Source organism: Heterodontus francisci, chromosome 7 (genome assembly GCF_036365525.1).
Source record: "Heterodontus francisci isolate sHetFra1 chromosome 7, sHetFra1.hap1, whole genome shotgun sequence".
NCBI lineage: Eukaryota > Metazoa > Chordata > Chondrichthyes > Heterodontiformes > Heterodontidae > Heterodontus > Heterodontus francisci.
The window spans coordinates 125,268,891-125,287,577 of record NC_090377.1 but is presented as its reverse complement, the minus strand read 5'-3'; the positions used below and the strand labels follow the sequence as shown (position 1 = coordinate 125,287,577).

General features: G+C 46.5%; 1 protein-coding gene across 1 annotated transcript in view; it reads right to left on the bottom strand.

Moving 5' to 3' along the window:
- Nucleotides 1-18,687, bottom strand: part of col6a1 (collagen, type VI, alpha 1) — an 82,107-nt gene that overhangs the window by 27,144 nt on the left and 36,276 nt on the right. Inside the window, exons 21-26 of the mRNA XM_068036125.1 lie at nt 17,901-17,963; nt 16,646-16,708; nt 13,575-13,625; nt 11,925-11,960; nt 8,237-8,299; nt 1,210-1,275 (exon numbers count right to left, since the gene is read on the bottom strand). Coding sequence (XP_067892226.1) covers nt 1,210-1,275; nt 8,237-8,299; nt 11,925-11,960; nt 13,575-13,625; nt 16,646-16,708; nt 17,901-17,963 — 342 coding nt within the window. The remainder of the gene's footprint in view (nt 1-1,209; nt 1,276-8,236; nt 8,300-11,924; nt 11,961-13,574; nt 13,626-16,645; nt 16,709-17,900; nt 17,964-18,687) is intronic.

Below are 18,687 nucleotides of genomic sequence, written 5' to 3'. Positions count from 1 at the left end.
ATTAGATTGTTATATGAAAAGGAAGAATGTGCAGGGTTACGGGGAGAAAGTGGGGGAATGGAACCGAGTGAATTGCTCTTTCGGAGAGCCGGTGTGGACACGATGGGTCGAATGGTCTCCTTCTGTGCTGTAACAATTCTGTGATCCTGTGTCCTGAAGTAATAGGGCACTAGGGCCATGGGAAGTGGATGGTGGCCTCCACCTGGGCTCCATATAATTGGATACGAGTGACCCTGATTAAGCAAACAGGTAAGGAGATATATTTACAGCAAATATGTCAGATTTGGGGCACAGCATCAGGGCAGAGAGACATCAGCCGCTGGCGAGCTTTGAGTAAGTATATTTTGTAACAATAAAAGTGTGCACAAGCTGAACTGCCTTTAGCTGAATGGATACAGTGGGCTTTGTGAACACAAAGAAAGTGACACAAGTGCTGGCCATCCTGAGACAAGGGGCACTTGTTCACAGCGACCACCGCCAGTGTCGCCCACATCCAGGCGACACAAAGCCAGTTGCGGCCTCACAGGGCACTGCAGACGGGCATAGCTGTCTATGTCATTGGATGCTACCAGGGTACAGCACATCTTCTGCATGGTCAGGTAACCAGCCAGTTTAAGGTTTCCATACCCTGGGGTGTGGGAGAATGGTGACAAATCGACAGCCGTGCAATGCTCCACTGTGTTTACGATGGTTCTGGTCACAAAGCGGGGACAGCCTGAAATCGTGGAACTGGCTGGCAACACGGTTGCATTCTGTGTCCATCTAAAAAGGGCGTGCTGGGGGATGGGGGTGGTGGTGCTTGGCAGAATGCTGCTTCATCGCGCTCCTTTCCTGTAGAGTACGCAAGCTTGGCGCGTTCAACATGGCAGAGTTTGGATCTCCAAAGCCGAATGTGATGCTAGGGAGTAGCAATGGGTCTGTACTGTGTGGGCCACTCCGCTTACAGGTGGAAGTGCAGTCAGCTGTGTGAGATCTTACCCAGTGGGATTCAATGGTGCCATGGCATGGCAAAGCAAAACCCATTTTAAATAAAATGGAGTGCTACATGAGAGCGCTTTTTCGGTCTAAATGCAATTCCATCATTGATGTAGGAAAAGATACCACCCATGACCTGACCCATGCCCCCACTCAATACATATCACCCTTTGCCAGGCTTCCCTTCAAGCAAGTAAACTCATCCACGATTAAACAAGGTGTGAAACTCCTTACCGGATTCCCCTCTGCTCCTCTGTAACCCTTGGCCCCTTTCCGTCCGTTTTCACCGGGAACATCATTCTGAGAAAGAAGCACAGAGAAGAGAGTTTGCTTGGTTAGCAATATGCATTTTTAATCTGGAAACACAAGCTACTTAGCTAAACGTAGGATCAGGCTCTTCCACCTTTAGAACTAATGCAGACAAATCTGTCGTCCAGGGACAAAACAAAAACTGCTTTACGCCTCCGTTCCTGAAACTGCTGAGCTGCTCTTGGGTACTTGGCACAAGTAACCAGACTTCAGTTTTGATTTCTGATAAGGGAGTGCTATTGTACTTGTGCTGTGGCTCAGTGGGTAGCACTGTCTCCTCTGGGTCAGGACAATGTGGGTACAAGTTCCACTCCAGGGACATAACCACTAAATCTAGGCTGACACTCCAGTGCAGTACTGAAGGACAGCTGCACTGTCTTTTGGATGAGGTGTTTAACCGAGGGCTGTTTTGCCCTCTCGGGTGCACATAAAAGATTCCATGGCACTGTTGTGAAGAAAGGCAGGGAAGTTCTCCTGGGGTGCTGGGCAATATTTATTGCTTGAATCAGATCACTAAAAACGAGTATCTGACAATGATCTCATTGTTGTTTGTAGGATCTTGCTGCGCACAAATTGGCTGCTGTGTTTCCTACATTGCAATGAGTGACTGCACTTCAGAGAGTACTTCATTGGCTACAAAGTACTTTGGGATGTCCTGGGGTTGGAAAAGGCGCTGTGGAAAATGCAAGTCTTTCTTTAAATGCTCCAGGACAAGACAAGACTATGCTTAGATTCTTGTCTTCTTGTGTGAGCTCTAGACGGAGAATGTTCATTGCCTTACTGGGCAGTAACATATTGCTGAACTTCTCACCCCAATCAATTTTCATTGCTGGCACACTCTGGTATGTCCAAACAGGAATTATATCATCATTTGGTGCTCATTGCAAGAGCAAACTGTTTAGAAATGCAGGCCAGATAGTTTACAAAGTTGTCGTCGGCGGTGTATGCTGCTTGGGATATTACATGGACAGAATGCACAGTTTGCTTGGAATCGCTTGCACCTTGTTGACATGTAAAAACAGAATAAACTCATGGGCATCGCTACCAGCTTTCCTAAGCATCGCAGGCTGGATTCTCACCTGAATCGTCAGCCGTATTGGCACCGAATGGGGAGTACAATGGAGTTAAATGCATTCTCAAAAGCTAAGCCTCAGAACCGCTGTTAAAAGCTACTCCACCATATATAAAATTGAGTAGGAGCAGCAGCTTGCTTTCAGAGAAGGCCACCCAGTAGCTATGGTTACCAACCTTCCAGGATTGTCTTGGAGTCTCCAGGAATTGGAGCTTAATCTCCAGGACACTGCAGTGAGCAACCTCGGGAGTTGTAAAAAAAATTGCATGTGTTTTTTTATTCATTTTCTATCGATACTTTCGTTTGTTAATTATAAAAATATTGAAGATGAGGAAAAAGGACTGACAGTCAAGAATCAACCAATTGTAATGAGGATGAATGAGTTGGGCGACCAATGGCAGGACAGTGGTGGGGGTTGAGGGGCGGGACAGTTGGAGGCAGGAGATTGGTCATGTGATCATACCTCCAGGAATAGTTTCAACCAGACCTGACAATCCTACCAGGTACTAAGCAGCTCGCTGATATTTTTAATCATTTCCTCTCCTAAGGTACTGTTCCCTTCCCCTTCAAACCTGCTATCATCAGCTCTCTTCCTCAGAAAACCCAGCCTTGGCCTCTCTGTCCCTGCACCCTCTTACCCCAGTTCCAGTCTCCTATTCCTCTCCAAAGGCTTTGAACGTGTTGTCGCCTCCCAAATCTGTGCCCATCCCATGCCATGTTACTGAAACAGCCCTAATCAAAGTCACAAATGACATCCCATGTGACTGTGCCCATAGTAAACTATCCCTCCTCATCCTTCTTGACCTGTCTGCAGCCTTTAGCACTATTATCCTGCAGAGTGGGATAGCCCTCGTCTGCCTCCCATTCTTAGCTGTCCAGTCTTCATCAGAGAATTGCCTACAATGGCTTCTCCTCCTGCTCCTACACCATTACCTCTGGAGTTCCCCAATGATCTATATTTGACCTCCTCCTATTTCTCATTTACATTTTGCCACTTGCAATGTCAGCTTCCATACGTACACTAGGCTGTAAGATCTAGAATTCCCTCCCTACACCTTTCCGTGTCTTAACCTCTCTCTCCTCCTTTTAAGTCGCGCCTTAAAGCCTAGCTCTTTGACCAAGTTTTCGAGCGCCTGTCCTAACATCTTCTGATGTGGCTCAATGTCAAATCTTGTCTGATAATGCTCTTACAAATCCCATTGAGGCATTTCACTCTGTTAAACGCACTACATGAATGCAAGTTGTTGTGAGAACAGGGCATTTTTTTGTAAAAGACGGCATGCTTTGGATACATGAGGAGAGCAGTTTCCAAGTACGCAATGGGCCTTTTATCAGTGGGTGTACAACCCTCCCCAGCAACCACCCCTCCCAACCACCACCCACCACCCCCCCCCCCCCCCCACCCCAGACCACGTAATGGTCATGACCTGAAGCAAAGGATGTGGGCCTAGTACTGAGCACAATGGGTTGGATTCCTGGAAGCAGGTTAAGTCATTCATCTACACTTAGAAATATGGAACTTAGAAAGGAGTACAGTGATCACTTTACCCTTCTGTTACAAAGAAACCCCACAAGAAGATACATAATACAGGAAATGGAGCCCTTGTTGATGAATTAGGTGCCTGAAACTTGGCCAGGTCCATGCACCTGGGATTTGTGTTGGTTAAGCTTTGCCAAAGCACGATTCAAAATTAGCCATTGTCTAAGGGGACAGGGCATAAACAGCTGTTTAAATGGTCTGCTCACTCTGGACAACAGCGCACATCTGGTGCTCACTATTTACATTCAGAATAGCAAGGCTTAGTGTGGAGAGCAGCTGATCACAGACTCGGGAAGGCTAGGGTTACTAACCCACAAGAATTGTCCTGGCATCTGTGGGAATTAAGGATTAATTTCCTGTGAATTAGCTGCGAGCCCTCTCAAGTGGGTATAAGTGATCCTGCATTATTTGAAGAAGAGTAAGGGAGTTCAACCTGGTGTCCTGGCCAATGTCTAAGCCTCAAACAACATCACTAAAACAGAAAATCTGGTCGTTTATCCAACTGCTGTTTGTGAGGCCTCATTGTGGGCAAATTGGCTGTTGTGATTCGCTGCCATACAAGCGTGAGTACTTCATTGGCCGTGAGTACCAGGAGTACTTCATTGGCCGGGCACCACTTTGGGATGCCCTGAGGTGATGAAAAACACTATAGAAATGCAAGTATTTCTTCTCTTGATTCCTCCCTTCCTGCCCCAAAGGCAGCGACTCCTGGCTCTGGTTGAGCAGGTGTAGTCAATGCTCCAGTATCTCAGCCAAGTGCTCATTCTTCATGTACAAGCTTAGGCAGTGACTTTTCTTTTCTTTTCATGGGATGTGGGAGTCGCAGGCCAGGCCAGCATTTATTGCCCATCCCTAATTGCCCTTGAACTGAGTGGCTTTCTAGGCCATTTTGAGGGCATGTAAGAGTCAACCACATTGCTGTGGATCCGGAGTCACATGTAGGCCAGACCAGGTAAGGACAGCAGATTTCCTTCCCTAAAGGACATTAGTGAACCAGATGGGTTTTTACAACAATCGACAATGGTTTCATGGCCATCATTATACCAGCTTTAAATTCCAGATTTATTAATTGAATTCAAATTCCACCTTCTGCTGTGGTGGGATTCGAACCCATGTCCCCAGAGCAATACCTGGGTCTCTGGGTTACTAGTCCAGTGACAATACCAGTACGCCACCACCTTCCCCTGGCAGGTTATTCAAACATGGGACGGTTGTGGGGCAGAGGTGGGCAGGGAAGTGATTACAGAGGATGGACCCAGTGATAAACTTGATTCTGTTTTCTACTGTCTATCCAAACACGCCCTCGGGTAGAGGGCTCATTTGCTTGGTGACCTTTTTGACCCTCTCCTCTCGAGCCAAAGCGATACCACGACCCACAGAAAAGCCCCTATTACTGCACCGATTGCGATCGACTGCGACCTTGTGGTATGCGTCACTGGGTACTGCATGGGGGAAAAGGGAGACGGAGAGGGGGAAAGGGCAAAAGGAACGACTGTCTCTAACTCTGTGATTATGCAAAAGCAAAAAGTTTAATGCCAAGGTTATCACGCTCATTTTTGCTGCCCAATATTCTTGATCAAATTTTAGGCCCAGCAGAATGGTTTGAATCCCAAAACAGTTCAGAAAAAACAAACAATCATTGCCAAGAAAATAAGGAAGAATTAGTTTTTTTTTTGCAACCTGTCCTCCTGGAGCCAAGGCAAAGAAGCCAGCTCAACTTTTTTCTAACCCTAGGGCTTTATGGCAGCTTTAAAAAGGGCCAGAAAATAGTTTCTGGGCCCATTTGGCATAATATTGCTTGCAGCTTATCCCTAACTGATAGAGGCACCAGCCTGTAAGCTACTGAGCCACACATAGCTGATAGCCAACAACAGCACCTTGCATTTCTATAGTGCCTTTAAAGTTTTAAAACATCCCAAAGCTCTTCACAGGAGTGTTATCAAAGATTGACACTGAGCCATATAAGGAGATATTAAAACAAGTGACCAAAAGAGGTAGGTTTTCAGCAGAGTCGTAAAGGAGGAGAGGGAGGAAGTGAAGAGGAAGAGGTTTAGGGATGGAATCCCAGAGCTGAAGGCACGACCACCCCAAAGGTAGGGTGAAGAAAGTCGGTGGTACACGAGAGTCTAGAATTGAAGGAATGTACAGCTCTCGGAGGGCTATAGGGCTGAAGGAGGTGAAAGATAGTTGGGGCAAGGCCATTGGAGGAATTTGAGCTCCCCAACTGTTGCCTGGGAAATTAGCCAGGCATTGCCTCAGCTCGTCTGCTGCTGAAACCCTCATCCTTGCAATTGTTACCTCTAGAGTTGACTATTCCAATAATCCCCTGGCCGACCTCCCATCTTCCACTCTGCATAAACTTCAGCTCATCCAAAACTCCGCTGCACCAAGCTCCATTCACCCATCACCCCTGTGTCCTCTGACCTACACTGGCTCCCTGCCTGGCAAGGGCTCAATTTAAAAATTTTATTCATGTTTTCAAATTCCTCCATGGCTCTGCCCTCTCTGTCCCTGTAATCTTCTCCAGCCCTCCATGATGTTGGTGCTTGTCCAATTCTGGTCTTGTGCGATACCGATTTCGATCGCTCCACCTTTAGCAATTCCTTAAATCTCTCTGCCTCTCTACCTCGCTGTCCTTTCAGACACAGCTTAAAACCTGCCTCTTTTGTCCTAATATCTCCCTATGTCACTTGGTGTCAAATTTTCGTTGATGACACTCCTGTGAAGTGCCTTGGAATGTCTTGGTGTGTTAAAGGCATTATATAAATGCATATTGCTGCTGTCGGTGCCTGTGGAAATGTACACGACCTTTGGAAGAGGAGAGTTTTTAAAAAAAGGCATAAAAACAGAATCCTGGTCATGCTGCCTCATCCCTCGTTCCCTGACATCGCTATACTTTCTGAGAGGTCGCTCGAGGTATGATATTTTTACATCGATGGCATCATGTAAATGGAAGTTTTTTAGGGTGTCAGTCACTACCTGCCGTGTGTTCTAAAGAGGTCTGGAAGTCGGATGGAATCACAAAAATCAAGGGCTTTAATGTATTCACCAGATCTTGATGCAACATTTTTAGCTCTTATATTACTGATCATGAATTCCAAAATATCTCTTCCCTTCAGCTGAGAAAATACTTAAGGTTTCGGTCAGACTCTGAAATCAAATGTAGCCTTTTACAGAACACCCCTGTCTCCCAGCTCATGTTGGAGTTTGTTTCCAGGAAAAGGAAGGGGCCAGAAGGAGGGTGAAGGCCACCTTCTCCACGCACGAGCCTGTTGAGTGTCAGTGGACTTTCCACTGGGGTGGCATCACGCCTAAGCATAATTCTCACCTTCCCATCAATAGGAGGGACTCTAGATGGTTTCTCCCCACTTGGGGCACTGAAGCCAATTGCACTGCTTTCACTTCGGGTCTGATTTCAGGATATCGCATCCGGTACAGACCATTAAGGGATATGGAACCAAGGTGGGTAAATGGAATTGAGGTACAGATCAGCCATGATCTGACTGAATGGCGAAACAGGCTTGAGGGGCTGAATCGCCTACTCCGGTTAATATGTCTTTATTATTAAAGATAAAACCTGGGGCCTTCTGCTCTTTATTGGCTTGGGGCAGAATGAGCTATTATTCGTAAGCACCTATGGGGGCTCAAAGATGCAATATTTTAATTGGTGGAATACCACCCCTTTAAACATGATACAATTAAAGGGTCGCTATCTATGTGTTTAAGAAATGTGTTTTTTTCTGGGTATGGCAGGAAGAAGGTTTGTTTCAATCCAGGTTTATGTAAATTTATTTATGTAAATCCCATTACAATTTAGCCTCAACAGATCGAGGCAAAGATGCTCTGATGTTACATGCTTAATTACCCCCTCTCCTGAAATGGTTGCCAATTGTGATCGGACGTATTCTTAGAGGTTTCATCACATGGCTGCATGCCACCTAACGTCTCCCATCACCCATGTTTTTAGAACTAATAAATGCAAGCGTTAAAAAGAAAATGGAAAAAAAAACAGTTTTTTTCTTCAATGATTTTTACACATGCCTAGAAATTCGGTCATGTATTGCCATTTAATTGGGCATTTCGCAGCCTCCAAAGGCTACATAATGGCAGCAGGAGGCCCAAAATAGGCATACCCAAACTTCTAGGCCACGGTCAGCACACACGCACCTGATGGAGATGAGGCCACTTCAGGGAAACAATGATAGTTCACTTTGATAGAATAAATGACCTTGGGATCAGAGTTCCATTCAAAATCTTTCCCTCCAAAACCAAGTGACGAAACGTGCCAAAAATCAGCAAACACCCCTCCCTGCTGCTTCTCTTCACAAGTCATCACTTACATCAGCACCGGGGTCTCCGGGTTCACCATCGTCACCTTTAGCGCCTGAGAAGCCTCTTGTTCCCTAAGCGAGAGACAAAAAAACATGAGACACAAAAGAGGCCATTTTCATCTCAAAGAGTTTCTGAATTCCTGTTGGAATCTGTCACTTTATAGTTTAAAAAGGAGATAATGAACAACTCATGTGCAGTGAGGAAATAAGAAGAGGCAGTTTTTCGTGCGTTCCTTTTTTTAAAAGCAGACTTTTGGGTATCTGGTAATGTTTCTCGAACAGATTGCAATCACAGGCATCTGTTCCATGTTGCTCAGGAGTGTCAAGTTCAAATTATGGCTTGCTAATCCTAAGCATGATGTTCCACTTTTTGTCAAACATCGCTGCTCTGGGTGTAGCATGTCGTTTTCGCAATGGGGAGTGACAGCACTTGTGCCTGCCCACACCTTCTCAGAATGGCTGCTCCCCTTCCTCGCATGATGTAGGATTCCTTGTGAGCATGGAGGGTCGGCGGTGGGTGGTGTCCCTGAGTGGCAGCAGGCCACATTATTTTTATGGGCCCATGCAGCTACACTCCTGCGCTAAAAATGGTTCAAGGCTTATCATTGGCTGGGCCTCTTCTCTTCCATCACCCGTGGAGCTCGTCAGAGTGCGCATGGTGCAGGCTCTGAGCAGTTCCAACCAAAAATGGCAATCGGGGGCCTTTTTACGTCAGAGGACCCCGATTCCCATATTAATAGGGGCTGATCACCTGAAACGGGAAGGAGTTTTGCACACCCAGACACCGTTTTCAAAATGGAGCTGCTGTGTTGCCAGTGTTAACAGGCCAGTAAGGAGACTGATCTCATTCTGAGGGCATTAGCACCCAGTTAATGCCAGGTGAGGCCATTCAAACTTGACCCTATTAGTTTAGTTTAGAGATACAGCACTGAAACAGGCCCTTCGGCCCACCGAGTCTGTGCCAACCATCAACCACCCATCCATACTAATCCTACACTAATTCCATATTCCTACCACATCCCCACCTGTCCCTATATTTCCCTACCACCTACCTATACTAGGGGCAATTTATAACGGCCAATTTACCTATCAACCTGCAAGTCTTTGGCATATGGGAGGAAACCGGAGCACCCGGAGGAAACCCACGCAGACACAGAGAGAACTTGCAAACTCCACACAGGCAGTACCCAGAATTGAACCCGGGTCGCTGGAGCTGTGAGGCTGCGGTGCTAAACACTGCGCCACTGTGCCGCCTATTGTTTTCTAATCATGCCCACAGTTTACCCTGAATCCCCAGAGCTTTATGGCTGACTAGTAACCTTTCATGAGAGACTTTGTCAACAGCCTTTTGGAAATCCAGGGGCACATTCTGTCAGAGGGATTTCCGCAGCCCACTTTGAATGTCACTATCTCAAAGTCGGGGAGGTTGATCAGACAGAACCTTCTGATTCTGAATGTTTATCAGACTGTTGTGCTGATCCTCAAGTTCACTGCCGATAATCAGTTCCATGCTTTGACATTAACGGGGTTGGGGGTGGGGATGTGTGGCGGTGGGGTGGTGAGACTAATGGGTTGAACTTTCCCAGCCCCACAGAGATGGGTTTGGAGGCGGGACCTGGAGTAAAATTAGAGAATCTCACGTTGGGGGAACACCTCCCGCTGATGCTTTCCCGCATCTGAGTGATCTTGCCAGAGGCAGGGTCTGACCGACACCGGACACGTGCCCGGTAGCTGCAGAGTAGCTAATTAAGATCAACTAAGTCTTCAAACTGGGGCAAACTGGTGACACTGCCAGGGCGGACAGGTCCCCCGCTGAGGCGGAAATCCGACTGTTGCCTGGAGGAATCATCAATGCCTCCTTTAAGTCACCACCCCCCCCCCCACCCCCCAGAGCTGTGGGGATTAGAGATCCACTGCCACCGTCACAGAGCCTCCTGTGAAGGGGCTTCCCTCTCCACAATGATGGCCTGGCAGCTGCGGCCATGCTTTTGACAGTTTTAGAAGTCTTCAGAGAGTGCCTCTATCTTGAAGTGCCCTCAGGGTCTCCTACCTACATCGGCAGTGCCCACCTTCCCCAGTGGGGCTACTGGCCGCCCATTGCCTCGGGTGCTCTGGTTGGCCCTCCCGCCTGTGCAGCGTCACCACTGTCTTTAATTAGATAGGGCTCCCAGAGGTACGCAGATCGCGCGGGGGCCAAGGCCCAGACACCATCGGGATTGGGACCCGCATATGGTTCCGACATCAGGGTCCCAAACGCCCACTGGAAAATTCAGCTCAGTATGTCTGTTGTTGTCTGTGTCTGTTTGAACATAGGTACCACATTAACCATCCTAGTGGTACCTCTGCAGAATCCAGTAATTCCTTCAGAATGGTTGTCAAATCTCCGCCCAAGTCTCTTTCAGCTCTTTGGGATAAATACCACAGGTCACTAAGGAAATATTTTTTCCAAGCATTCTTGGCCCATCGATAACTTCTATCTCATTGATATCAAGGTCATTAATATAACTTACCCGCTTGGAGAGAACACATTACTCATTTCTATCCGAGTTATTCTGAATATAGTGTGGAATGTTAACGGTTGGGGGTGGTATAATCAGATATCAGATCGACCGCCCATTATACAGCCTTTACTCCAAAGGGAAATTGGGCTGGGGTTATAACAGGTGCTATCAGATAAACTGCCCATTCGACACCCCCTTTAACTGGAAGGAAAATTGGGTGGGGGGTATAATGGGCATTACTCCAACATTCAGCAGGTCTGGCAGCATCTGTGGAAAGAGAAGCAGAGTTAACGTTTCGGGTCAGTGACCCTTCTTCGGAACCGGAACCCTTCCGAAGAAGGGTCACTGACCCGAAACGTTAACTCTGCTTCTCTTTTCACAGATGCTGCCAGACCTGCTGAGTGGTTCCAGCATTTCTTGTTTTTATTTCAGATTTCCAGCATCCGCAGTATTTTGCTTTTATTACTCCAACATTGCCTGTTTTATGCCCTTAACCGAAGGTGAAAGTTCTGGTGATTCAGTATCCTGTACTCACCCTCAGTATCAATTGTATTTGTATTGTTCTCACCTCACCTCTTTCCTGACTGTGCGGTATTGGAAGAATATTTCACTGTTACATACGCCTCTGCTGCTTAGCTTTCCCTCTGTGTCTCTTTGCTCATCTGATTACTCTCTGAACTCTTTCCTGCATTCTCATGTTCAGCCCAGGGAACCCCCCGTCTTTCTCTCCATGAGATTGGTAGAGATTATTTTTCCTATGTCTGGTCTATCAAAATTTTGTGGGTTTGCTGCCAGCTCCCAGGCTAATGGGAGCGTAGAGACGAAGTTCAGTATAAAAGTGCCTTTTTCGTCAAGTGCCAGCCTCCCTTAGCTCACTGTGTAATAAAGAGATCCAAATCATAGCGGAAGGCAGTCACAAGAGGCTGGATCCTTGTGATTAACTTGCAGGACAAAGGAGGAACGTGGCTCGACTGTTGACTCAGAGCCACAATTTCAAGGGTCTGCCAGCAGCTGGTTCCTTGCAGGTGATGATGGGATAATCTTGTTTTGCTGTTAGCCACTCTTTTCCGGTGTTCAAATTGCCTTCACTGACATAAGTCATGGTGCTGAATAAACATGCAAACTCCCTAACTGAAACTTGAACAGAATATATAATGTGATCTATGGTAGCCTAGGAGTTAGGAATGGCAACTTACATTAGGTCCCGGGTTTCCTTGTATGCCTGGAATTCCCTATTGGCAAGAGGAACAAAAGGTTTATCAGAGTTACCACTTTATATTAGAATGTATCAGCACAGAACAGACAGTGCAACTACCTCGTCTAGCAGTCAGGCGGAGAAGATTTAAACTATTTCCATTTCATTTGCACCATTACAATGATATGATTGATCTACTTCAATAGGAGTCCTTCCAATTGACAGAGGAAGGGGCAGCTCCACATCTGAAGACCTTGAGGCAAACAGGTTTTGTGTCCCTCACTTATCCTCTTTCGTCAGACTATGGTCCCAACACCCAAGGGCAAAGGCATGAAGCTGCCACCCCCCTGAAGGCTCTGTGAGTTTATCCAGTGAGTAGCTGAATCCATACAGGTCAGGAGCGACCTGGGTTCAATCCTTAATTTGTGTAGTGTTGGCTTGTCTCATGCAAACCATAATTTGGAACACTACAACAGGTTTTAGTGCTCTATGGTTAGGGTAAGTAAGCTGCTCTGTTAGGTGACAATAGATTCTGCAATGTATTGGTCTATTCTACATTGTGTCTTATACCTGAAGTGGTGTATTGATCGATGACATGGAGTGCTGGAGTTACATTTTGAAAATATCAGCTTAACTTTGTAGAACAAGTTCATAGGACATTGGAGACTGTACCAGCCATGAGTCTAAATCTCAAGTTTACTTAACAATAGAACTATAGATTTTTGTGGCCACTCTAAGGAGGTGTCAGGCACATAATACTGTGCTCTATCCTCTTCTCCCAAAGGCTGGGATGTTCAAGCAGGTTATTTAACTGGAAAGGAGACTACAACTTCTTCTTTCTCCTATACATTATACACTATATACTAGTACACTATACACCTACACTTTTCATCAGAAGTCACTGATATTGATCAGGAGCAGGGCCCCTCCTCGCCTGGGATCGGGGACTTGGGGGGTGGTGGGGGCGGTGGTGAGGTGGTGGGCTATGAAGCCAACAGTAGCGTTGATCAATGAACTCAGCTCAGACTGATTGAAGGAACTTTCTGGCAGTAGTACACCAAGTTGTACACCCATTAAGGCATCAAAAACATATGTCCCTTTTTGCGTGCACAGGTACACTATTTGTAAAAGGTTCAGTGGGTAGCACTCTTGCCTTGACTCAGAAGGTTGTGGGATCAAGTCCCAACCTAGAGTCTTGAAAACATAGCCTAGGATACCATTCCAGTGCAGTGCTGAGGGAGTGCTGCACTTTTGGAGGTGCTGCCTTTTTTGCATAAGACTTTAAACCGAGACTCTGTCTGCCCTCTCAGATGGACGTATAAGATCCATGGCACTATTTTGAAGAAGAGCAGGGGAGTTATCTCCAGTACACTGGCCCAATATTTATTACTTAACCAACATCTCTAAAACTAATTATTTGGTCATTATCATATTGCTGTTTGTGGGAGCTTGCTGTCTGCAAATTGGCAGCTGCATTTCCTACATTCCAACAGTGACTACACTTCAAAAGTACTTCATTGACTGTAAAGCACTTTGGGATGTCCTGAGGTAAAAACACTTTACTTTTGACAACCTTATAAAAACACAAGATGTAGGAAGTGCGAAGCAGGAGTTACTGATTAAGCCATTGAAACAAGCGCTCGTCACTTACGGGTAATCCGGGGGGACCCCTTGTCCCGTTGCCTGGACTACCAGAGTCTCCCTGTCATCAATAAGAAAGATGAGGAGAATGTTAAAATAAAATTAAAGGTTCAAGTGAAACTTCAAACAAGTCTAGTCAGCAGCTAACGATTTGATCTGGTCTATATCTGTTGCATCGTAGAATGTTTACACACACAAATATTCAGCCCTTTGAGGTCCTCACCAATGTTTCACTGCACCTGAGCCACTTAGTCTCATCCCATGCTTTTGCTCACTCACATACCCTTAACTCGTCCTCTTTTTCCGGGAAGGATCAAATTCCCTTTGAAAAGAGCTTCAACAATGAATTCCAAATTCTAAGCACTCTCTGTGTAAAGAAATGTCCTCTAACCTTCCATTAATTTTTGGATTAAATTGGTCACCTCTCATTTTGCCTAACTGACCAGTGAAAACTATCTTGAACTATTTACCTCATCATCCACGACGTGAACCTTAACCTCTCAGCCCTCGTACAAAAAGGGCCAATCTCTTACAGCTTTCTTCTTGGCTGTAATCCCTCATCTCTGAGCAACATCCCACTGAATTGACGGAGGGAAATTTTAACCAGAGGTGCCAGGTGGGGAAACAATGGGGTTGGGTGGAACGTTGGTTTTACACCCCCCCCACCCCCACCACCCCCCCAACAATATTGCCCTCCGTTGGCTTCAATGAGACTCATTTAAATTTACTTGGTGAGCTGCAGGTGCCTTAATGCAACTCGACAGATGGTAGACTGGAAATGGATCTAGAGCTGCCACTAGCAAGGTAGGTTGTGGTGGTGGGGGGTGGGGGGCGTTGGTGTGGCACGTCCCAAGGGCAGTGGTGGCTCCCATTATTTGTGTGGGTCTTGGAGGCACACTCCTGCTCCTCTGGGGACCACAGAAATAATTCAAGGTTTTCCTTTGCCGGGCCTCTTTCGTTCCAACGCACGAGGAATTGTGCAGGCTCTGGCCAGTTCCTACCTCATATAGCAATCAGGATCCCATTTATGACATAGAACCCCAAGTCCCATATTACAAGGAACTGATTGCCTGAAGTGGGCGGGAGCTTTGAAAACCCAAATGCAGGCCCATTCAAAATGGAGCTGCCCACACTGCTGGTGTTAATGGGGGCAGTAAGGAAATCGATCCCATTCTGTGACCATTCCTGTCCCATTAATGCCAAGTGAGGGCACTCAAAATGGAGCCCATAATGTGGGATTGGACTCAGTGTAGACCTGCTTCCCATCCCTGCAGGACATTTGTGAAGTAGTTAGGTTTTTATGGCAATCGGAGAGCTTTCATGGTTCATTTCCGGTGTCAATTCACAAATTAACAGATTTATTAGATTCAGTTTCACAAAGAGCTACATTGGGATTTGAACTGGGTTGCTAGCCCAGATTACCATTACTGTCATCCAGTATTTCTCTACTCACATGGCTACATGCACCTTATTTCCATTATCTTGTGGAGGAGGCTGGGGTTCACTCACTGACCTACCAAATTCTACAAGGGTGTATGGAAGATACTGTGACTCATTTCCCTGCCTGCACAATTACCAGGGGAAGGGGTGGTGTGGAACCATTTTCAGCTCACTCGCCTTTTATCCTGCAAAGAAAGTTGTGTGAGGGAGTCTGCAGCTCTTCCAATCATCTTGCGAGCTGAGGTATTTGGCCTATCAAGTCTTCACCTGCAACTCCTCTGGTTGAAGAATTCCAGGGAGCAGAATCACTTCCCACCCAATCCTACGCTATAGAATTCCCCAACCTTTCATAAACTTTAATTCAGGGCTTGGCAGCGATATTAACATTCCTCGTCGGCCAGTTCTCACAGGTTATTGAGCAGCTGAATTCCTGCCTGATCTACCCAAGTCAATGATAAAAAGTGATAAATTTGCTACCTGTAACTCCGAATTGAAATGCGGATTCCTTTACTGGCATTGCAATATATCTGTCTTGGGGAGCACGAACAAATCTGCAACTTCACTTCTTGTGGTAAGTGATTAAGAGTGTACTGACTCCTTCCAATTGCTCCATTGCTCTGATCTTCCACCCACGGATTCTGTCTCCAATTCCCTTTCCTCCAACAGCTCTGTAAACTCCCTCAGTGACTTCAGTGCTGTCTCCTGCCCCCTTCCCCCTAAACCAAAAGTCTTTACAATGTGCTTCCAAATCTCTGTAGACTCCTGATGTGGGACCACGCCCTTCTTCCTGAGACAGACAAGTTTGATGGGGCAGGAGGGAAGAAGGGTGCACTCAGAGCTGCCTTGTAGAGCAGAACTCAGGACCTCAGTGATAGAGGGAATCTCGATCCAAATGAGAAAAGTGAACAAGTCAGGAGTGCAATGGAATACTCTCCGCTGGCCTAGATTGGTGCAGCTGCAACAACACTTCGAAACTCAACACCATCCAGGACAAAGCAGCCCACTTGATTGGCATCCCATCCATCACTTTAAACATCCACTGTTTCCACTACCACCACATTGGCTGCAGTGTGTACCATCTACAAGATACACTACAACAAGTCACCAAGGTTTCTTTGGCAGCATCTCCCAAACCTGCAATCTCCACTGTCTAGAAGGACAAGGGCAGCAGGCACATGGCAAACACATCACATTCAAGTTCCCTCCAAATTACACACCATCCGACTTGGAACTATATCACTGTTCCTTCATCACCACTGGGGCAAAATCCCAGAACCCCCTACCTAACAGCACTGTGGGTGTACCTTCATCACACAGACTGCAGTGGTTCAAGAAGGAACTTCACCTTCTGAAGGGCAACTAGAGATGGGCAATAAATGAGGGCCTTGTTAGCTATGCCCACATCCCAATGATGAATGTAAAAATAACATTCTTCTCGCTAATACCACAGTATAATTTCAGGGTCTAGGGCCTTTAACCTTTGCAGTGATGACCAGGAGGAAATGAAGTGTTAAGTCCACTGCTGTCAAAAGGCCTCTACCTGAAAGATTAACTTGACTTTTCTTTTTCAGATGCTGACAGGCCTTCTGTGTATGAAAGACATTTTATGCTTCTAAATCTAGTTATTGTGCATTTTCTTACCATATCACCCATTGGGCCTGGATCACCAGGGTAGCCCTTTGGACCCTTGGGGCCCCTGGATCCCTGCAGGATAGATAAAGCATCAATTAGTCCTTTAAGAATCCTTACTTACAAATTCAGAATAGACCAAAAGGAAGAAAATATATCGCGTGCCTTTAATTGAATTATTGAGGAGGTGGTCACTGCAATTCCTGCCAGGTTTGTGGCATATTCTATTTGCCATATCTCAGCGACTCTATTGGATAACATTCCTCTCAAAGTGAGGTGTCTCAGCTCATGGAGGAGTCTGATTTTGGTCTGCGTTGCCTCTTAGCAAATATTTCTCTTGTCTGCATTGGTGTCGATAATTTCAGTTTAACCCATAGTAAAACACCCAAGGCACAAACTGAGGTTCAGGATTTTTTCTAAGGGGTCAATTCTCACGGGTCCAACGTCCTCACTTTTACAAAGAGGCAGGCTTTTACCATTGAAGTAAAGAGGACACTGGTGTGCTAGAGAGCACAACCGAGAATAAACAAGCTAGGCATTGTCCATGATGATCTGGGACAATGGGGCATTCATTATAGGGTTGGTGCACACCCCATTGCAGCCTGGCAACTCCTGGCTGCCAATATCTGATCCAGATGAAGATAGGTCCATGGGTTAGAGGAAGGGAAGTCCCATGTCTGCAGGTGGTGTGGGGTGGCTGGGAGACTGTTGGTAGCTCATACTGGTCTTCGGGAGTCTGGAGGCGAACAACAGCCGCTCTCAACCCCATAAAGATAAAGAGGAACTTACCTCTGGAACCCATTTTGACTCGGCCGGCGGCTGATACCTCTCAGAACATGCACCGCCCGGTCTAGGCCAGTCCAAAAACGGCAATCACGGTCCTATGTACACGATAGGGTCCCAATTTGCATTATAAATCGGTATAGTGCCTGACTCGTGGCCATTCAGGCTGCCCAGGGAACGGGAGGTGTGGGCTGTGTTGGTGCCCACCATTTTCAGGATGCCTCTGACTGCTGCGTCCAAGGAGGCTGGAGGCCTGAAAATTCACCTCAAAATGTTTGTGGAACAGCGCCTGACAAACTCTGTTCAAAGAGGAGAGCAGCATGATCACTGGTCGGGCATTCCTACCTGATTCTCCCCACAGTGTGTGAGTGGGCCTGGTTGCCAAGGTTCGGCCCAGTCTTTAAGGGCCAGCAATGAAGCATCAGATTAGGTACACCGGCCAAATCTATACCGGAATTAAATTGTTAAAGTAAATGGTACAAACCTCTTGTCCTGGACGCCCCATATCGCCTTTAAATCCTCTAGGTCCTGGTCGGCCAGGCTCCCCCTGGAACAAAAGAAAGCGGTGTAAGAGGGCCACTGGACAGCACATCATGTAAAAGGAGTGCTTGTGGGGGCAGGTGGGCCTACTGTGCCAGTCTTGTATTGAGTTAACAAAGATACACCGATGGCTCACTGCCAACCTTCTCAAGGGCAACAATGAATGGGCAATAAATTGCTAGCGATGCCCACATCCTGAGAATAAATAATTTGTTCATCAAGAGCTGAGACAGTGGCTGATGTTTCCTTCTCTAGCTCAAATGCTAATTTGAATTGTAGAGTCTCAAACTACTGCCCTGAGCTACTGCCACACTGACCTGTGCATGCTCAGATATTTGCACAGGCAGAACTGCCGCTCAAATATTAGGGGCATAAATGTTTAGCGATCGGGGACAGGAGAATCTCTGCTCTCTTAAGTGGTGAAATTGAGGCTAGCAAGTGAGTCCAACCTGCTTGATGGCACATTGGATTGACACTCTACATGGTGTTATGCTAAAGTGGTGTGAAACAACAGCTTTACTCTGGAGTCTGATCAGGTCAGACTCTAAGTCTGGATCTATAGTGCCAGTTCAGGTTTGGTGTGAAGCAAAAGTCACTCGCACTCACGCTAAACTCGCAGGCCTGGAAATCTTTGAGCCTGCTTACATCTTTCTCGTAGAATTTCTGGATTACAGCAGGAGGTCAGGAAAACTCTGTAAACATGCCCACAAGTCCCATAATTAGTTTAGAGA